The sequence below is a fragment of the Littorina saxatilis genome, linkage group LG1 (assembly GCF_037325665.1).
Source record: "Littorina saxatilis isolate snail1 linkage group LG1, US_GU_Lsax_2.0, whole genome shotgun sequence".
NCBI lineage: Eukaryota > Metazoa > Mollusca > Gastropoda > Littorinimorpha > Littorinidae > Littorina > Littorina saxatilis.
Genome location: NC_090245.1, coordinates 91,567,700 through 91,590,755, shown reverse-complemented (window position 1 = coordinate 91,590,755; position 23,056 = coordinate 91,567,700). Strand labels below are relative to the sequence as shown.

General features: G+C 42.3%; 1 protein-coding gene and 1 long non-coding RNA gene across 10 annotated transcripts in view; both read right to left on the bottom strand.

Annotated features, from left to right (window-relative positions):
• LOC138945299 (sodium/calcium exchanger 2-like) overlaps nt 1–23,056 on the bottom strand; it is a 105,093-nt gene that overhangs the window by 42,181 nt on the left and 39,856 nt on the right. For 7 of the 9 annotated variants that reach the window (XM_070316719.1, XM_070316726.1, XM_070316733.1 and 4 more), the window contains 2 exons: nt 14,184–14,327; nt 13,008–13,115 (listed from right to left, as the gene is read on the bottom strand). In XM_070316719.1, the coding sequence (XP_070172820.1) occupies nt 13,008–13,115; nt 14,184–14,327 (252 nt within the window). Of the gene's footprint in view, nt 1–13,007; nt 13,116–14,183; nt 14,328–21,105; nt 21,130–23,056 lie in introns of all 9 variants that reach the window. The other 2 variants (XM_070316764.1, XM_070316769.1) reach the window with 1 other exon arrangement.
• LOC138945479 (uncharacterized) lies at nt 8,065–12,114 on the bottom strand. The gene is made up of 3 exons (XR_011449010.1): nt 10,022–12,114; nt 9,145–9,235; nt 8,065–8,165 (listed from the first exon to the last, which is right to left on the bottom strand). It is a non-coding gene; the product is annotated as an uncharacterized lncRNA (long non-coding RNA).

Here is a 23,056-nt window from a genome sequence, read left to right as displayed (position 1 = left end):
ATTGAATAAATCACCTGATATCTCTTCTTTCCTGATATTATACTCATGTTTGCATATATCTGTGTGAAGGTGATTACATTTTCAAGGCTTTGTCATGACAACCACATCACTGTTATAACGACATCCTTTCAACGCATTACAACATGACAAAGCATAGGATTCATGCTAGTTTTGGCAATGTGGGTGAACCACGTTGGTGTTTCTAGGCTAAACACTGCAGCAATTGTTATAAACGTAGCGTTAGACAAATATTCAGGCGCGCGCAATCCACATCTGTCGATGACATATTTTCTTACCTTGTGAAAGGCCTTTGTCATCATTTTCACGAGTTTTCATTCATAACCAGCTGGGTAACAAAAAACACTGTTCCCCACGTAACAAATCGAGGTGTTGGATGGGTCTGAGCTTTCTGGTGAAACATGGATTGTCAAAGTAAAAGCCAATGACGTCGCAAACAAATATGACGTGTTATCTTGAACTTCTGACGCGCTAATTCGGGGCACTGAATTGCATTCTTAAAATTACGTTTAGAATAGGGATCACGTGTATTATTATGCGTACTTTTTGCTCATCCAAAATGATGACAAAAATTATGTTTGGTGGCTTGTTGTCAGACTAACTTATTTTGTTGGTCCTCGGGGAGCATATCGCCTTCGGCTTTTATCTTTACCAACCTCGGCCTTTGGCCTTGGTTGATGGAAATGAAACCGAAGACGATATGCTCCCGTCGGACCAACACAAATCCTGGTGTATCAACAAGCAACCAAACATCTTATAGTATCCTCCCTTACAGACCTGCTCAATGGGAACTGAACATTGATTTTTGCTTACAACTCGAGCAACTAAAAACCTCTTTCCTTCGCACTCACGGATTCAAGTGCTTCTAGCATGAAAGCATCACCAATTTCAAACACAGAGCCTTCGTGTCTTAGTTCCGTAATTTGCTACTAAAGTTGCGTATATCGTTGTATACATTAGGCAATTAACACATATTTGTGCGACAAAGGTCAAACAGCAATATTGGGTCATTTAAGGCATAGGTTGTTGGAAAGAAACGAACAAGCATGGAGGAACATAAAAGGTACCAATGGATACAAAACATTACAATAAGTGTGACTGGGCACAGCATAGAGAGAGAGAGAGAGAGAGAGAGAGAGAGAGAGAGAGAGAGAGAGAGAGAGAGAGAGAGAGAGAGAGAGAGAGAGAGAGAGAGAGAGAAGTGTGTGTGCGGATGTGCGTTTGTGTGGCAATCCATAAACCCATAGCCGTCACCTTATTGAGCTTTAGTATGGAGCATTTAACTGAGTATACGGGCCAAGGCTATCACATTCAAAGCTAAACAGCTGGTATAGCTCAGACGTCACGTGACGGAAAGAATGCTATCACACCATTGAAATGACATTCTTTCCGTCCCCTATAGGCGACGAAATAGGTCAAATTTTGTGCACTTTTTAGTGGAAAATGCTTCGACGCCGGAGCGGGTACTGGACCCAGTGCCGTTGTAGTGCAAGCGCACTTTGTAGTGCACTTGCACTAGAACCGCACTGGGTGCAGTACCCGCTCCGGCGTCGAAGCATTTTCCACTCAAAAGTGTGACCTATTTCGTCGCCTATAGGGGACGGAAAGAATGTCATTTCAATGGTGTGATAGCATTCTTTCCGTCACTGTAGCAGATCTCTGCTTAGAGCTATACGGGCTGTAATCATAGGCTATATAAGTTTAGCTTTGAATGTGATAGCCTTGGCCCGTATACTCAGTTAAATGCTCCATACAAAGCTCAATAAGGTGTAGCCGTTGTCAATGTGGAAGAGAGAGAGAGAGAGAGAGAGAGAGAGAGAGAGAGAGAGAGAGAGAGAGAGAGAGAGAGAGAGAGAGAGAGAGAGAGAGAGAGAGGGAGAGAGAGAGAGAGAGAGAGAGAGAGAGAGAGAGAGAGAGAGCGCGCGCAGGTGCTCTACATTTTGTGAACTTCTCCGCAAAAACTGTCTGGGTCAGTGGGTGTCAAGAAGTATTCACCAAAACATCTGTTGATTAGTCAGATGAATGTTTCATAATCTGCTTGATTTCTCAAAGAACACCGGCACGGTTGGCCTAGTGGTAAGGCGTCCGCCTCGTGATCGGGAGGTCGTGGGTTCGAATCCAGGCCGGGTCATACCTAAGACTTTAAAATTGGCAATCTAGTGGCTGCCCCGCCTGGCGTCTGGCATTATGGGGTTAGTGCTAGGACTGGTTGGTCCGGTGTCAGAATAATGTGACTGGGTGAGACATGAAGCCTGTGCTGCGACTTCTGTCTTGTGTGTGGCGCACGTTAAATGTCAAAGCAGCACCGCCCTGATATGGCCCTTCGTGGTCGGCTGGGCGTTAAGCAAACAAACAAACAAAATCTCAAAGAACAAGAGGAGAACAGACACACACACACACACACACACACACACACACACACGCACGCACGCATGGACACACCAACCTACATATATACGATTGAAGGGGATACAAGAGAAATCACATTTGCACAGCACAGAAACAGATCTACCTTCTTGGAGTTTTGTCTACACATTGGTATATAATTTTACTTTTACCTGAAGCTGATCGTTGATTGCAGGATTGAAGAATAAATAGCGATGTATGAAAAAGGAGATATATAAGGTATTGTGTTAGCATGAGAAATGTAACGATTCTGCTTCATGTACTGATTAGTATGACCAACAAGAAGAGCAAACGCTCGATCGAGTCACTTTCGCAGTTCTGAATATTATATGAGGCATCAGATGGACAGGAAGAAATTGCTATTCACAACACAATACAGATGTAAATAATTTGATGTAAAGAATAATCCTATAAAGTTTGAATCAAATCCGATGAATAGTTTCAGAGATATGATATTTCAATTTTTTTCCTTCAAGACATACCTGTGACCTTGAAAAAGGTCAAAGGTCACCAAAGCAGACGTCAAAGTGTAGAGGTCACTGGGAGTCACGTTCACATAAAATTTGAGCCCGGTCACTTTTATAGTTTCCGAGAAAAGCCCAACGTTAAGTTGTGTGTTGCCGAACAGAAAAGGCTAGTTATCTCCCTTGTTTTTCTGATAACGTTCGTAAAAGGCTACAGATGTAAATACTTTGATGTAAAGAATAATCCTACAAAGTTTCAATCACATCCGATGAACTTTGTCAAAGATATAAAATGTCTAATTTTTCCTTTGACGCTGACCTGTGACCTTGAAAAAGGTCAAAGGTCAACGAAACCATCGTTAAAGTGTAGAGGTCATTGGAGGTCACGACTAAACAAAATATGAGCCGGATCGCTTTGATAGTTTCCGAGAAAAGTCCAACGTTAAGGTGGTGTCTACGGACGGCCGGCCGGACGGCCGGCCGGCCGGACGGCCGGCCGGCCGGACAGCCGGCCGGCCGGACAGACTAACACTGACCGATTACATAGAGTCACTTTTTCTCAAGTGACTCAAAAACAATCAAAGAAATTAAGTTGATGTGCAACGCCAAGGCACTGCATACCCCAGCGAAAGACAAACCTCTCTCTCTCTCTCTCTCTCTCTCTCTCTCTCTCTCTCTCTCTCTCTCTCTCTCTCTCTCTCTCTCTCTTCCTCTCTCTCAAACACACACACACACACACACACACACACTGTCACAATCTAGTGACATAGACCAAGAAAGTGTCACTCAGTGGGGTGCCTTCTCTTGGTCAATTGCGACAGAAAGCGCCTGTGCGTGAGTCGGGGCTATACGGCAGAGTTTTGCTGACAGCGCAGAGCACGGATGTTTTGTGGCGCACGGATTTTTCGGGGGTGATTCTGCTTTGCGAGGCAGAATTGTCGATAGCTGAACTTGATATGTGACAAGGTTAGTCACGTGTTTTTGTCAAGGTTGTCTGTCTGAGACACGGTAACTTGGCACTTGACACTCAGCGGCAGAAGAAGAAGGATCGATACAGCGGTTTCTAGAGTATGAGGGTCTTCACCGAATAGAATATTCGGGCACTCTAGAGGAACTTCAACGAGATATCACCTTCTCACCGCCACATGTTCGCTGAGGACGAGTCGTCAATTTTCCTTCGCCGTGCGATGGTCTTCGCATAAGTATTCGGCAAGGGTTGTTTGGATGTTGTTGTCACTGTTGACGAACAGAGGCCATTCCAGGGAGGAAGCGGGTTTTGCTTCCATGAGAGTGCTACATTCATAGGCTGTTTGAGGTAATAAATCATTATTTAACGCTGTTGACGAGTCTGTGTTTGTGGAATGAAATACTCTCTGTTGTTCTTTCCAGGTTAGCGCATAATTTGCTCTCTGTGACGCTAAAATACTAATCTGTATATGGTTTTTGCAGATAGGGAGAGAAGGACGGAAAACGGCTGTTTTGTTGTTGTGAAAAGTCCATTTGTGCAGGCCCACGTGCTCGATGAGATATATGTAAAGATGACATGTTTAAAGGTGGAGGGTGAGGGGTAGCTGACATGTTTAGTGCACCGATGCTTTCTGTTTGCAGCCTTTTCCTAACTTCTGTTCGGCTGCCTTTCGCGGGACACTGCTAGCTGCAGACGTGGTAACCGGGACCGGACATAACCAGCAAACCGGCTAACCAGCGAACCGGCTAACCAGCTAACCAGCGAACCGGCTAACCAGCTAACCAGCGACTGGGTGCGGCGCCTGATGCCTCCACAGTTCCCTGCTTCGTCACCACGCTAACCAGCACTTCATTCGACGGAGCAGTTGTGGAGGCTAAAAAGACTAATTACAGGTCGTCCACCCAGTGGCCAAAGAAAGCTAAGTGCACCATGTCTTATGCACCCCGTTGTCATTTATGCTATCTGTGATTATATTCGAGTAGTGACGACGTGGGGTGTGTGACCCCTGCATGAACTAGCACTTTTGGAGCAGAACAGTCGTATTTTCTTATCTTTACACGGGATCAGCGTGTTACTATAATTTTCTATATTCTAACTGGCATTTTGTCAGTGACCATTGGTTTTTACGTTTTGTGAACGTAAAAGAACATATTTTGAGTGAAGTCTCGAGGGAGGTGGCGAGTTTTTACATAAACAGGCGTCTGAAACTTATACTTTTGTTGTCTCTATTAAATTGTATGACTGCGAGAGTGGATCGTGGTGTGGTTAGTTAGTTAGTAGTAACTAACCGTTTCATAATCACCTTAAGTGATATATTGAAACGTGACACACACACACACACACACACACACACACACACATACCCCAAGTTACACACGTACACACATACACACTCACTCACACGCACTCACTCACTCTCTCACACACACTTCATACACACAAAACACACCCCCATACGCACATATAGACAGACGGACATACACACCTTTACAAACAAACACACATACACACACACATACACTTACGCACACGCACACACACACACCCACTCTCTCTCTCTCTCTTTCTCTCTCTCTTTCTCTCTTATACAAACACACACACACACACACACACACACACACACACACACACACACACACATACATACGCACGCATGTACGCACGCACACACCCACAGACACACACACACACACATACACACACACACACATTGACTCACACAAATCTCATACACACAAAACACACACTCATACGCACATACACGGTTGGCCTAGTGGTAAGGCGTCCGCCCCGTGATCGGGAGGTCGTGGGTTAAAACCCAGGCCGGGTGCGAATTCTGCCTTGTGTGTGGCGCACGTTATATCTCAAAGCAGCACCGCCCTGATAATTATGGCCCTTCGTGGTCGGCTGGGCGTTAAGCAAACAAACAAATACGCACATAGACAGACGAACACACACACCTTTACAAACAAACACATATACACACTCATACACACACAAACATACACACAAACTCATGCACACACACATTCACACTCTTTCTCCCTCTCTCTCAGTCTTTCTTACACACACACACACACACACACACACACACACACACACACACACACACACACACACACGAGTACAGACTCATGCACGCGCACACACACACACACATACATACACACACACACACACACACACACACACACACACAAACACTAACACATGTGCACAAAATGAACACACACACACACACACACACCACACGAGAGAAAAAGACTACAGGGAGGCATGACGTCATGATGCATTATTGACGTCAAAGACTTTTGACCGTGACGTAATCTTCTTACGCGAGCTTTATCCATAGTCTTGGATAACCACACACAAATAGACTTGGAAACTACAGAATTTCTACCCGTCCAAAGCGGCCTTGGGTGGCGTTTGCTCAAAAAATTGGGGCGCCTATTGCACCCACCGTTTTTTTGTTAGTATGGTCCCAATTGTTGGTGAACTTCCATCTTCAACTGTAGCCCGTAGCCGGGCACAAAGAATCCTTCTTTATCATATATTATCGGTATGAAAATTTCTCAAGTCGATTTAGTATAGCGTTCGTGGGATACCTCCAGCTTAGCTGGGATAAACAGCGAAGTGGCTCAAAGATAAGTAAGCGGCTCGGGAATACCTGAAAATCGACCCTCGGAAAAATACGCCAGCTATCCAAAACTCGGAGGTGAGTAACCTATATCAAAGAAACTACAATGGGAAGAAGGATAACTTCCTCATTGGGCATGCTTAGAAATGAGAATGGCTAAATACGAGTTATTCCCCTTTGCTGCATGCTGATCAGGCTGTCTCCTGCTTTGTTATGACTAGTACAGTCGATCTTTCTCATGTTGTGACTTGCTTTATTTTCACATTTTCGGTATTTAAAACAGCAAACACACACACACACACACACATACACTGAAGAAGTTTCCATTCTGATTCGGTTATTTTATTTGGTGCTATATGTTTGCTTCACATTGTTTCTTCTTTTACATTGCTTGAGGTATCCCAATTCGCTAAACACATCCATAATGCATGCATGGCTCATTCGAAAGAGGGCAACTGAACAACTGATGCCCAATAGCAATAAATACTGAACAACTGAACAATAAATAGCAATAAATGATGACAGCGCCAAGTTTTTAAGTACAAAGTGAAATCCTGTGACTGGACAAAGGCACAATTACAAAATACAAATAAAAAAATCGAGGCTCATTTTAAATTAAGTTCTCAGCTCATGGGGAAGCATAAGGTGACCCTAGAAACCGAAATTAGGAGACCTCCCGCCCCCAGGGCAGACTACACAAAAAAAAGGGGGGGGGGCTAATTTGTGAAAAAGTATAAAAGGAATCGAAAACTGTATACATGTATTTAGTTAATACCCCAAAAATTGTATAGTATATACAATGTCAGACCCTAAAGAAAGTTTGTTAGTCATTGCTTAGGCAAAACAAAGCAAAATAGCCTGTTTACGGTATCCCGACCAACCCTATTTTTCTAGACCAACCCTAGACTTTTTTTTTGGGCATTTGGAGAAAAAGAAAAAGAAAAAAAAATCAATTTTGTTCCTGTTTTTTTTGCAAAATAATTTAAAAAGATGGTTATAAAAAAAAATTAAGAAAAGCCGATTTACCGACCCTCTTTTTGTGTGCCTATGTTACTGTAAACAGACTAAAAGGTACATCAGAAACAACACACCAGGGAGGGTCCAAAATTGTATCAAAATATAGATGGTAGGGAATTCAAAATAAAAAAGACAATAGACAAAACATGTACTTCGGCTCATAGAGCCTTCTTTAATTTTTGACTCATTAAGTCCATGCTCCGAGAGTCCTTTTTTTAATTTTGAATTGCCTACCATCAATTTTTTTTTATACAATTTTGGACCCTCTTTGTACGGAGAGAGTTGGCAATTGTTAATCACATTCTCTCATCTCATTGACTCTCCTTCAGCTCCTTGGTAACATGCGTTCCCGTCTCTGCCAGGATTGGACACAGCAGCAGATAACCGGTAAATATGTAACAGGCATAAATGGCAAAATAGCTCGCCTCGCCTGATAATATATGAGACAACTGTTCTACTACAAAGTCTTTCTTGGGAGGCTTGGCTAATTTACTCGCTCGTTTTACACGGGGTTCCATCGTTTTCTTTTCTAATCGGAAAACCTTGCTCCTCAGTTTGTTGACCTTCTGCCGAAGTTCCGCTTCATGAGGGGATGGGGAGGATGACGACTTTGATGCTTTACATCCTATGTCCTCCAGGATCGCCTGAATGTCATCTAAAAAAGAAAACACACATAAAATAACATAACCATAACAAGTTACAACCTGGAAGAAATTAAAACATGTGTAATTAAATCACAAAATGAAAATAAACAATAGCGTAGGAAGGCAGGCCAGAAATGAAGTGTGTTAGCAACTATGGATACGATGTGGAACAATGATGGAATTGACCTTGTTTGGTACTGAATGGGTGAGGCCATTAGAACTGTACCCACGGAATACGCCCTATATAAGCTTCATATTGATTGATTGATTGATTGATTGATTAGGACAACAGTACCAGGTAAACTCCTCACACACCATGCCTCTTTCTTTCTTTCTTTATTTGGTGTTTAACGTCGTTTTCAACCACGAAGCTTATATCGCTACGGGGAAAGGGGAGGGGGGGGGGGGAGATGGGAATAGAGCCACTTAATTGTTTCTTGTTACACCATGCCTCTAACAGGATATGTTTCCCATCTTTACGTGTTGGAACTACAGGTACAATTTCATCCATCCATGCATCCGCCCTATACAGCTTCTTCTTCTTCTTCTGCGCTCGTGGGCTGAAACTCCCACGTGCACTCATTTTTTTTGCACAAGTGGAATTTTACGTGTATGATCGTATTTAGGCAGCCATACGCCGCTTTCGGAGGAAGCGTGCGGGGTATTTTTGTGTTTCTAAAACCCACCGAACTCTGACATGGATTACAGGATCTTTTTCGTGCGTACTTGGTCTTGTGCTTGCGTGTACACATGAAGGGGGATAAGTCACTAGCAGGTCTGCACATAAGTTGACCTGGGAGATCGGAAACATCTCCACACTTAACCCACCAGGCGGCCGCGACCGGGATTCGAACCCTCGACCTTCCGAGTTAATAGACCGACGTCTTACCACCCCGCCCGTCACCCTATACAGCAATTATCAACTATGTAATGGATGGGTTTAAACATTTTTTGATGTCAGGGTGTTCTTCATGGTTAAAAATCTCTTACCTGGTTGAACAATTTGTGCATCAGGCGACAGGTCGGTGCTGGCTTCATTTGTAGCTACCCTTTGCGATGGTGGCTTCCTCCCACTAGCAACCTGCAAATGCACAGCTCTTTAACTGACAAACTCACAACCAACACCCAGTCACAATGAAACAATTCTCCCAATTTCATGGCATTGGTCTTAGGCCACACAAAAAAGTGTATGTTTCTCGTAAGGCAAAACAAAAAATAATCTGTTTACAGTATCCGGACCAACCCTATTTTTTTCCCACCGGCCCTAGACTTTTTTGGGGCATTAAAAAATGAAATTAAAATATTCAGATGGCTAAAATACAAAAATAAAAAGCCGACCTACCGACGCTATTTTTGGGGGGCCTATGTTACCTTAAACAGACTTTTTTTGTGGCCTAACATGACTAAAGGTGGAGATTTTTTTCTAAACTTTTTTTTTTAAACCATCTTTTTAACTTATTTTGTTGAAAAGCAGGAAAACAATTGATTTTCGAATACCCCTTTTATTTTTGAAAATGCAAAATAAAAGTCTAGGGTCGTCAGGAAAACATAGGTAGGGTCAGGTGACCAGAAACATACAACTTTTTTGTTGTTGACGCCGACCCTATACTTTTTTTGCCATTTGGGGCTGTTTTTTGGCAAAATAAGTTCATCATATCATCATAATCAAGACGTCGATCCAAAATAAGTAACTTTTTTTTTTTGGCCTTATCATTTTTTTGCGCTAAATGCAAACAGGCATTATTTGATGGGAACAATGCTGTTTTTTTTCAATTCTTACATCAGCCTCAAACTTGTCATTACTCAGCCTGCATTTAATAGTGTGCTTCATTGGTTTGCAAAAACCTAAAACCAATAAATAAATAACCTTCGGTGGTGGATTGGGCACTGCAAACAATGTCGGGACAGCATTCCACACAAGTGATCCTCTCTGCAGGATTGTTTTACTGGTTGGCCTCAAAGTGATCAGTACAAAGCTTGAGACCTTGAACATCAGCTGGCTGCAGCTTTTCAAAGTCCTCTCGCCTTGTGAATTGCATCCATATTCTGCACCTAGTTTGACAATAAAAACAACAATGTTATTGTTAAACTAAGCAAAAAGGAAAGACAAAAAAAGCTAAATCAGATCTTCAGTCTAAATCTAACGCTCTGCCTGAACGCAAAACGGATGAGTGATGTACCTTTGTACTGTAGTTTTCCCGTAAGCAAGGTTTGATAAAGGTTTCGGCAAATATGCCCACGGGTAGTTTGTCATCAAGTGTAAACTGTTGTTTTGTACTGACTGCTGACTCACACTCACAGTCGTAAGTACAGTGTACACATGCACACACAGGTACACACGCAGACACACGCGTACATAGTACAGCTAGTACAGAAATCTCAGGATGAACCGATCCATGCTATGTTTGTAATATTTCATTTGCATATTAGTTCTATAAATACTGTAGTATCATGATTCATAGCAGACAAAAATGCCCAGAGACAGTTGGCTTATCTGAGTGAGTTGACTCGAGCCATTGCATTCTCATTCTGAAGAAGGTAAACCTGATGAAATAATCACTGCACAACCCACCTTTTTTCTTCTTTAGGGAACTTGTGGAAAGTTTTCCCGAAGCAGCTCTGTTTGTAACGGGCGTTCTTGCAACAAAAAGCCGAGCACAATTTACCACCACCTCGCACGCGATCGGTACCTACGCGATCCGCCATTTTGTTTTCGCCGTCAGCATGTAACTAGGGACGATAACCCACAAACACTTTTTCGCATTTTCTTCGCAAGTTCCACGTCTTCCTTATGTACAGTGTTTGCCTATATATACATTTCTCACACCCACACACGCACACGCACACACACACACACGCACACACACACACACACACACACACACACACACACACGCACACATTTATACTTGTGTATATATATAAGCACATGCATTTGCTTTTGAATAGTTTCACCTTGCACATGGGACCGAGGCAATGGCAAACAATTTAGTTATAATGTCACCAACATTCGGGGAAAACCCCAAACTGAAGCATGTAAAGTAAGGAACAGCTTTTATGACTTATTTATGTCTCTGAAAAACAAAAATCGGAGGATAACATGTTAATTCACGTTTTGAAACAACTACTTGTGTCACAAACAAAACAACATACAACTATGTTGAAAGCTAAAATGCTAAAACTAGTGTTTCTCTCTCATACCTAACGTTCAGCTTATATCAAACAAAACTTGGACAGATGGAAAACAGGAAGACAAAAAACACCTTTAATTGTTCTTAGTCTAGTCATGCAGTTGCATCATTATCACCTGAATAATGCAAGACATTTCGTCACCAAGGCAACAGAGTACAATAGGAATGGAATTACTAATGAACTGCTGGTATGAAGCAAATACGGAGCTATGATTGTATCTATGTGCTGGACATTTAAAAGAAAAGACTTCTGAAGAAATGGTTCATTTTTTCAATTCAAACCTCCTCCTCCTCCTGCAAATAAAATGTCTCCATGTCTCATCTTTTTGGTCCTCAAACGCCTTGCTTTTTTCACTTCAGGGTCATATCAACAAACAAAAAACTGATGGAGGAGTTTATTTTGTTACTTTTAGTTTTAGTTCTAAGGCTCAATGGCTGCGCGAGGTTGCAGGCTTGGTATCGTCAGTTATCACAAAACCAAACGAGACATTGCATATCAGAACAAGACTTCGACAACAGTTAGCAACAGTGAACACGAGACTAAGAGGTCAGTGACTCAGTACGAAAGAAGAAAGACAGCAGAACCTGACGGAGAGAATCTGTGGGTCGAGAGCCGACAGAGAGTTGGATTGCCTGTGTACAAGTGAAAACATCAGACATTATTCAACCAGAAAAATTCCATATAAACCCTGTGTGAGCCGAACAGCCGATTCGCCGTCTTTAAACTTTCAGATTTGCAGGGCTGCCAGTGCCACACAGAGAAAGTCAAAAACCTGAAAGGCCAGGGTCCAGGGGCCACCGGGCCCCTGGTTGGGTGCTTGGGGGTCTGTGTAGGGCTGAGGCTGACGCTTTTTTGTAACTTGTGGAGGCAAAGAACAGCCTCTCCTGGTACCAAATTGTATGTTAATAAACTATAAAATAAAAAATAAAAAATAAATTATTTTGTTGTTGTTGTTAAGAAACCGGATTTTCCGGTTTTTAAAGTTTTCAAAAACCGGATTTCCGGCTACAACCGGAAAGGTGTCAACCCTGGATTTGATATGATGCAGCCCTGGTGAGCGGTCATCGCGACTAAATTCATCCAGTGAACAAGAAAAGCAAATGCTACTCACCCTCGTATTGTGTAAATATAAATGAGAAACAAATATGCTGCTGCTATAGCTCTATGAACACTCAAGAAAATGATAAGTTACTACTCATTGACCCGAACTCGATCCCACTGCAGAGCTGGACCCAGTGTATGAGAAGGGACTCAAACAGTGGAAGAGTGTGACGTTACAAAGATCTCGCTCCCAAAAAGGTTTAAGAAAATGACAATTCCCTTTTTGTTTAACCAGAACTCAAGCCCTATGTGACCTCGAAATCCGATGAGGGTCAACCAGACTCGGGTCAACCAGACTCGGGTCATTCTGGAGGTCATCAATCCTTAATAGTTTGTACAGTTTAAAGAAATAACTATAACCTCGTTGCGGTTGCAGCTGCAACTGTGCTGGGGCGTTTGAAGTGTTTACTGAGATTGTGAGTTCGTTCGCAATAAAACAAAACATAAGAAGCGTCGCGTACATAAACTGGGATTTTGTTATAATAATAGCTTCCTACTAAAGAAAAAAACCATTACTACGACAACGAAAAACCCCTCAGTGAGTGAAGAAAGCAACTCACCTAGCTCTTGCAACAACTGTTGTCTCGGGTTCCTTCAACGTCTTTTTCACACCGATGCTCATTTCATTGTTGGTGGCCGCCTGCTGGGCTTCTTCCTGAATTTTGTCACTGTGGAAAAATGCCAGCATTTTGTCGGTATATATATATTGTGAAACAACGTAGAAGAGAGAGAGAGAGAGAGAGAGAGAGAGAGAGAGAGAGAGAGAGAGAGAGAGAGAGAGAGAGAGAGAGAGAGAGAGAGAGAGAGAGAGAGCGCGAGAGAGAGAGAGCGCGAGAGAGAGAGAGAGCGCGCGAGAGAGAGAGAGCGCGCGAGAGAGAGACAAAGAGAGAGAGAGAGAGACAAAGAGAGAGAGAGAGAGACAAAGAGAGAGAGAGAGAGAGAGAGAGAGAGAGAGAGAGAGAGAGAGAGAGGGGGGGGAGAGAGAGATGTCTTTTTTTTTTTTAATATACTGCATAGCAATGGTGAGGAAAACTCGACACACACACACACACAAACAAAAAAACACGCAGAGTTTGATGATTTTAAAGACGCAGCCCCCCGCCCCCCCCCCCCCCCCCCACACACACACACACACGCAGCCCCTAGTTCCATCACACTAATTTACTGACTAATGTGTTTGTTAGAACGTCAGAGTGGGCGATTAGATGGAAACACGCGCCACAATTCAGATAGTATACATGAGGAACTAAACCCAATGCCACGCGGATTAAGGCAACAATTTACATTTCAAAGTGTCATGCTAAAGCAAAGGAACGTAATGCAAACTACATCAACAGCTTTTTTTGCTTGTAGTGATCGAAGAAATCTCGTGACCCATGGAACACAGTCATAGGGAGTTAAATGTAGCAATCTAGAGCAAGTATTTCATTAACGAGAAATAACAACAGAACAAAATCATTGAACATTCAACTCTGGGGAAAAACACGCTTCCAAAGCAAACACATGTCAACAAGCAAAACAATTGATATAACTATAGCAAGTTAAGAAAATTAGCACACAACATCAGTAATCAAAACGACAACAGAACAGTCTCGAAAAATTCAACGTTCTAAAACAACAAACACGCTGTGAAACAACAAACAATCTACCCCCCCCCCCCCCCACTCCCCAAAAAACCAAAAACAAAAACAACAGCATCAAGAGAATGTTGATCCGAGAACATCTGCGGTTTTTACAATGATATGTGTTTGCAGAATGAAGCCTGAGTTCTTCTTCGTCGCATCGAAGCAAAACCTCCCAACCCCGCTGCATGAGGTGTCTGGATACTTGGCCGACTTTGCCCGGGAGGGAGGAACTCCTGGCTATCGCTAGCAGCTGTGCTGAAAGGGTCGCAAATAACAACCACACACACACACACACACACATAAATGGAACGCATACGCGCACACATCCACACTCGCGTCGATGGACATAGACATACGCACATGTGCACACACGCACGCACGCACACAAACACAGACACACACGCGCGCGCACACACACACACACACACACACACGATCAAACTAGTGCGGGAATTCTGCTGAAGTCTTTTCCTTCTTCTTCTTCGTTCATGGGCTGAAACTCCCACATTCACTCATGTTTTCGCACGAGTGGGTCTTTACGTGCATGACCGTTTTTACCACACATTCAGACAGCCATACGCCACTTTCGGGGGAAGCATGCTGGGCATTTTCGTGTTTCTATAACCCACCAAACTCTGACATGGATTACATGATTTTTTCCGTACGTACTTGGTCTTGTGCTTGCGTGTACACACAGAGGGGGATAAGACACTAGCAGGTCTGCACATAAGTAGGTTGACCTGGGAAATCGGAAAAATCTCCACCCTTTACCCACCAGACCAAGACAGGATATATGTATGTCCTACAGGCATATGTTTGGCCTCTTAAGGACAGGAATGGGGTTATATGATGGGAGTTAACCCACCAGGCGGCCGCGGCCGGAATTTGAACTCACGACCTTCCGATTAGGAGACCGATGTTTTATCCACTAGGCCACTGCGCCCGTCAGAAGTCGACTTTGGGCTCAATTAAGGACTGCCTTAAGGGCAGGTGGGCCAGTGCAAAATTGACCAAATCGTTCAAAACACTGTTTTGGGTATTTTAGCAGATTATGTTTCCATAACATACCTATCATCCATGTGTGTCAGTGTTTTTGTCTAAAGTGTCCTATTTATCTGTCAATAAAGACAAAATGTGAACATGTGTGGCATTGATTGTCTTCTGTAGTCGATATTCCCCCGCCAAAAAATGTCTCATTTCAAAGGCTAGTTACGGCTTTGTCCTCAGCAAAACAGTGCATTCACGACATACGAAACTGCGCAGCAGCTCTTGACCTATAACATGACATCAGTGTTTTGATGAATGTTCCATTCACTCAGCCACTAGTCCGTTGCAAAAGCAGCAATCGTAATCGAACGGAATCGAACGGAAATGTCCTTATTTGGAAGGTACTCGACATCCATTGGTTCGTTTCATAAACCGAAATCGGGAACCAGTTTACTTTGTGAGTGCGCATGCTCAGCTTACGAATTTTGCATACGGAAACTACCGAAGAGACTCTCGGCCATGACGGGAACACCCGAAGTTCACTCGGTTTTACAACATCCTGGTTACACATCAAACGATCAGTGACAACCGAAAGCGAATTTTTCTTTGAGAAACAACCTTTGATACGATAACAATGGTTCGAAATAAGAAAGAGGACAATGTCTTTATTAGTTCGGTAAGCAACAACAAGTATTTCCGCTGGTACTAGGCCAAAGTTTGGATTCTGCCGGTGTTTCCGATACAGAGGAAAGCTTTGATCTCCACGCAGATCCACAGGTCGCCATTTCCGAACACGCCATGCATGGCGCAGACTTTTTACGTCTTGCAACTGGCTTGCTTTGCGCTGAATTTGAGTCAGTTTCTGAGCAGTATCTCCTCGACAAGCAAGTCGAGCATTTGCTACGCAAAAAAACAAAAACAGGAGAAAGTATCCAACATCAGTCAGATTATCGGTAATGTTTGCTGGGTCTGCCATTTCACGAACGAAACTGGATCAGCAACTGTTTGTATCAATCTGCACTTTCGTAAATTCCGTCACTGTCACTGTCATTTTCTTCACCGCGATACACAGTTCATTGCGAAGAGCTTCCTCAGTAAATCGTTCAGATTCCACGTACGATTTGTTGTCAAAAAACAACTCAAACAAAAGTTTCAAACTCATCATCCTCCATCTTGCTTGTCGAAGCACTAAAGTACTGTATCGATGTAAAAACAAAAGCAGAAAACTTCGACCAACAAATTCAGCGCATAAGACACGACGAGATAACGGAAGGAAAGAAGCCTCGTTCTGGCTCAAGTAAGTTACCGTTAAAAATACCGTTATTCGCATGCAAATACAAACGAGAATCGGGTCATTGATACACGTTTAGCGCTGGGGCAGTATCCCCATGCTGGTTGACAGAGGGAAAGAAGGGATGGACGCATAAATTCGCTGCTGGCGTGCTAAAGGCTAAGTAGTTTGCAATTCAAATAAACTAAGCTGTTCATTCATAACACAGTTTTGTCCTTGTATGTCTGTTTCAATAGTGTTTCTGTGGTGTTCAATCTTCAATGTCGTTTTTCTCAGTTCAGCCATTTTGCCTACGGTTACGTCTTGAGTTACGCGATTTCTCTGGCTGTAATTTAGCTAGAGCAATATTTTCTTTTGTAGTTTGTGCAGAATATAACATTCTAGGGGATTACGAAGGGATTTTGCTGAAATTTTATTATAGTCATATCCAGATGATTTCAAAAAATAATTTCGCAAGCGTTACCCTAAAGTTTGACAGTTGTAACAAAGAAGTGTTCCTAACTCCAAATATAAATATAATAAACAAGATCTGCTTCGTAATCCCCTAGAGCATACCCAGAAGGATAAAATAAAACAATAATTAGAAGTGTGACAATCACATCTGATGAAAATCCGTGTATCTCCTGTACTCCACTTTTGTCTGTATTTTGACTGTTTTTGTCGCGTAAAACAAAAACCAGCAACCGAAAATACAAAACATGACTATTGTTTGTCATCATTTGTTCATTTCTTTCATAAAATAACATTTAGACACAATAAAACATTCAAAATAAAAAAAAAGGTAGTGCACTGGCCCACCTCCCCTTAAGACCACCGCTCCCCGTAGCTTTTATGAAATTAATTCTTTAACAAGAAGGGCAAAGCCCATACGACTCACATGCTTGACCTTGACCTTTACATGACCTTGACCTTCAGGATCAAGGTCAAATAACTAAACCTAGCAATGACATCATACACTAAGAACTGCTTTACACATTTTTCCTACCAAAATAATACATGTGACCTTGACCCAAGGTCAAGGTCATCCAAGGTCATGCAACACAAAGCTGTTAATTCAAGACATAGGAAGTACAATGGTGCTTATTGGCTCTTTCTACCATGAGATATGGTCACTTTTAGTGGTTCACTACCTTATTTTGGTCACATTTCATAAGGGTCAAAGTGACCTTGACCTTGATCATATGTGACCAAATGTGTCTCATGATGAAAGCATAACATGTGCCCCACATAATTTTTAAGTTTGAAACAGTTATCTTCCATAGTTAAGGGTCAAGGTCACTTCAAAATATGTATACAATCCAACTTTGAAGAGCTCCTGTGACCTTGACCTTGAAGCAAGGTAAACCAAACTGGTATCAAAAGATGGGGCTTACTTTGCCCTATATATCATATATAGGTGAGGTATTCAATCTCAAAAACTTCAGAGAAAATGGGAAAAATGGGAAAAATAGCTGTTTTTTAGACAACATTTATGGCCCCTGCGACCTTGACCTTGAAGCAAGGTCAAGATGCTATGTATGTTTTTTGGGGCCTTGTCATCATACACCATCTTGCCAAATTTGGTACTGATAGACTGAATAGTGTCCAAGAAATATCCAACGTTAAAGTTTTCCGGACGGACGGACGGACGGACGGACGGACGACTCGGGTGAGTACATAGACTCACTTTTGCTTCGCATGTGAGTCAAAAATTCCCTCTGTGCACAGACAGCAATGAGGCTGTTTTGTGTGTGTGTGTGTGTGTGTGTGTGTGTGTGACCACGTGACGAAATGATTTAGCCCATGTAAACGCCTGGACAGATCTTGGACGGTTTGCCGAACTGTTTTAGCGAGGAGTGTGCGTTAAAAAGATACATTCGTTCCCGTGTAGGCCAGCTGGTAATTACATCACCATAGATTCTTTCAGGCTTGCACATGGACAAACTGCGTCCCTACTTGGATACATGATAACCAAAAATGTGCAGCCTAATATTTGTACAGAATGGGATTAAAAAACCCATCTGATTACATTATATATATATCACAGGTGAAACCCACGCAAATCTGCAAAATTAATTCAGAGAAGAAGAAAAAAGTCAGTGCGGAAAGAAGCGAGGTTGACGACTTATCGTCAGTATCGACAATGAAATGAGAGCATGCCCTTACCCTCCGCCGAGGCCTGGGAAGATGTAGGTGGTTTAACAGGATGGTTCTCCACACTCCACTCAAGAATGAGGGCACCATTAAAGTGCTGGTAACCGCGCTGGCTGGCTATAACGACCGACATGCTTATCCATAACCGCGGTATTGTCGACGGTAACTCTTAACCATGCTGTTTCAGGGGCGGATCACATAATTTTTAAGGGGGGGTTTTCCAAATTTCTTTCAGAGAAAAATTCGAACACGCGAAGCGTTTATTTTAGGGCGCAAAAATGGAGCAATCTGGTGCAATCTTAACCAAGAAACTTCCCCTAATAGTAATACACCTTCAAAAATGAAATTTAAGAAAACGAATTAATTTGGAACAAAACAAGGAAAATTTACCGTTCTGGTGCAACCTGAGCCAGCGAATTACAAAACTACCTTCCAAACCCGTCATTTAGAAGACAAAGGTCCGGGGGCATGCCCCCCTCCCCCCCCCCCCCCGGAAAAATTTGATAAAAATCGATGAAAATGGAGCAATCTGGTGCAATCAGATTTTCTTTATTTTTCAAATTTACTTATTCTGTTTGATTTTTTTTCTTCTATTTTTTTTAAGCTAGGGGAGAGGGGGGGGGGGGGTCCGGAACCCCGGCACCCCCCCCCCCCCCCGGATCCGCCCCTGTGTTTGAGACTTTTGACAGGATGTGACGTTACTCTGTTGCACTGGGCTTTCTTTCTTTCCAATTATTCACTCTTTTTCTCTTTTCTGTTTCATTTGATGTTACTCAATCATCTTTATCAAAAGCACGTTTCTTTTATTATTCAAGAAGATTTTTGGTTTTGTTTTCACGATGATACGTAGGATTCATCTTCTCTTTTTCCTGTCCCTTCCACATTTCTTTCTTTCTGTTTTTATAAAATAAAATAAAATAAAAATTGGTACAATAATCATGTGATGTTCCACACAAAAATCAGATGCTTATCCCAGTTTCATCATCTAAGGAAAGCGTACAGTGACACACCGCACTCTAAAAATTGCCCAAACTCCACCCGACATGGCCATTTGGGAACTTAATACCGGTACAACAACAACAACAACAACAACAACAACAACAACAACAACAACAACAACAACAACAACAACAACAACACTCCTATCGAGGCGTGTAAAACAAAAAAGATGGAAGTATGTGCAATGTTGTCAGTCCCAGAGAAATATGTTCTACCTCAGGGGAAGCTAAACGGCAAGACACGTACGTACTACAATCAGCCGCTCCCCCCCCCACCCCCCTCCATAAAAATAAAACCAGAAGTAACTTTTCATGTCTCATCCGTCCACACAAATAAGGTACAAATCCTCCACTCTCTACTGCTCTACAAAGCAACCAAGAAACCTCCCCCTATTGACATGTCAAATGACGCTACCACTACAAACATTTGAAAGTTGTCTAAAAGGCAAATGCAGCCACATGCAGAGGCCAACACCAAAGCTATACCTTCTCGTGCCATTCACAGTTAAAGCTCATAGGGACATCAATCAATCAATCAATCAATATGAGGCTTATATCGCGCGTATTCCGTGGGTACAGTTCTAAGCGCAGGGATTTAAAAAAACAAACATATTCAATGCCGTGTGAGATGGATTTTTTTTTACACAATACATCACGCATTCACATCGGCCAGCAGATCGCAGCCATTTCGGCGCATATCCTACTTTTCACGGCCTATTATTCCAAGTCACACGGGTATTTTGGTGGACATTTTTATCTATGCCTATACAATTTTGCCAGGAAAGACCCCTTTGTCAATCGTCGTGGGATCTTTAACGTGCACACCCCAATGTAGTGTACACGAAGGGACCTCGATTTTTCGACTCATCCGAAAGACTAGCACTTGAACCCACCACCAAGGTTAGGAAAGGGGGGAGAAAATTGCTAACGCCCTGACCCAGGGTCGAACTCGCAACCTCTCGCTTCCGAGCGCAAGTGCGTTACCACTCGGCCACCCAGTCACATGGAGCAAGCATTACATCTTACTTTTAATCAGTTCAAAACAGTGTACAGATGTGTTCTTGAGCCAAGAGAACTACGTATACAGTGCTTGCAGACGATGAAATTCGCATTAAGTCAGTTACAAAGCTAGATTAAACAAAAGCTAAGAAAAGGGCAATAGGTGCGTGACTCTTATGGATAACATCGACATAAGCTATAAATGTAGGGAGAAAAAAGAGACAAAATGCACCCCCCCCCTTCCCATGTCGTCTGGAGATGAATACACCAACAGCCTACAACACAGCTACCACAGGTGTCTTTCCTGCAAGTACGGAGACAGCTGCCATGTGCCTCAAGGCAAACGCTTTGTCTTGGTTTTGTCGTCGTGTTGGTTTTTTTTCCTGAACATCAGGCACTATCAATCAGTAACGGATAATCACACTGGGCTGATCTACGAATGTCTACAATTTATACATGTCGTAAGCAGGACGAAAGCTTATTACTTTATCATGCTGACAAAAAGATGAAGGAAAACTCTCAGCCAAAAGCGCTACAAAACACACGAGCTACGATTTTGCAATCAGCTTTGTGCACAACGCAGCAGAGACCATGCGCCAAAGCTTCTACCTCAAAATGTACTTACCCGCCAGTACCCAAACTTATAACGCTGCAATTTGGCATCACATCACGTCATCAGTATAACAGTCCATTTTTATTTAACCTCACGTGTCTAACTAAGTAACTACGAGTGCTTCTTATAATAACTTAATATTTTTTGCCGCGTGTGCGTAGGAGTATACGACGAAAAGGGTTCCGCTCTTCCGCTACTCCTAGTCTTTCGCGTTCCTTTTAATTAGAATATATGTCAAAGACAATCAGTCCAACTCCTAACTGAGACGTAAGTTTTATTATCAGCATTTCTCTTGGAACTTAAGAAATCAACGCTTAACTGAGCTCTAAACGATATATATATATATATAGACAGCGACGGGACCAGATATATATACAGGTTGTCATAATAATTTAGAACGGACAAATTACCAGCAAAGAGATGTTTCTGATATGTTTTGAAAGAAGAGTACTTTCTCTACTTACACAATCAAATAATAATTGTATAGCTGTGTCTCGTCTTCCCTATTCTCAGTTTGATAATGTACTCATGAGATATCGGGGCTTCAAAAATACGTGGGAAATTCAGTGTCACACCAACTGACGTAAAGACAGCATCGCCACATATTTATTAATTGATGATTATGTGTTGTTACTGTTAGTTCTAGTGGTCGAGTACAATTTAAGCGAACAACTTTGCAGAGAATGTAATTTTGTTTGTGCTATTACATGTATAACAAATTTGTAATGGGCTTTTCCCCCAAAAAATGTGCTGACATTTTAGTGTTAAGATCTATTTTGGCTTATTGTGCTACAAGGAATCCGGGTAATTTTCACACTCGATTTATACGATGAGAAAGGCCGGTGTATCAGGACTTTATAAGATTAAGTTGTATGTTTACATTTTGCCAGGGACGATGATGTAATTTGCTTCTTATTGGTGACACCCGTACCCCTACTGGAGGACGCTATTTTGAATTTGATCACAAAACTGACAGGTCCGACAGTATAGTTGGTGGTAATACTGACAACATCACGGAAAACCAAACGGGAACTTTTTTTTTGAAACCATATTTTTGCACAAATAAACTACTCATACTGGAGAGTATAGTTGACGACCAAATTAGCATTCTGTATACCAGTAATCGCACCAAGTGAATTTGACGAAATAGTTTATCCCTCCCCCCCCCCCCCCCCCCCCCCAGACCTGGGAACCCCTGTCTTGAACTTGGAGTATTCTCAAACAAACTTGGTGTATTTTCAGAAAAATGAGCGTACTCTACACAGCGTTTGAACATCCATGATTCAAACATGCTTCCGTTAATTACGTTTACCATAACATTAAAAACAATTGCTTATTTCAATGTTTACTGACAATAACTGATGTAATCACATGTCAAAACACTGGATCTTTTTCGGGATGCGCTTGTGAAGAAAAGTAGTCTAGTAATTTTTCTCGTCGTATTTTTTCCAATGACTGCACTGATCGTATTCCAGACAGTCATGCGTACAAAATACAGCGAAATCGTATGGGTTCCCAGGTCTTCCCCCGCGTTGACGCTTTTATGATCGTGCATACTGCTACACTTGCTGAACATACTCAATCCACTGGCAATCGACTCAATTTCCTAGTTTTGTCTGGACGCAACACAAAGTACAGTCACCCGTGATCATTGTTGTCGAAAATCTGGATCAGCTTGCTCTTGTTTTGTATCATCCGCTAGTGTAAAAAAAGAAAACCAGCTCAAAAAGTTTGCTTCCCTGCGGAGAAGGATGTCTTCGGCTGCAATTGCAACCTTTTAATTTATAATTGCTCCATTTGAAGCTGTCAAAAATCACAAGTTTGTTTCAGTAGACCCTTATTTTGCAACCAAGGGCATAACTGTCGGCTGTTACAGCCAAAGGGAGATCAGAAAGTTATAAAAACCATGCGGTCAGTGGATCCACCTGGCAGGGCTGCAAAAATACCTGCTGACCAAGCTGGG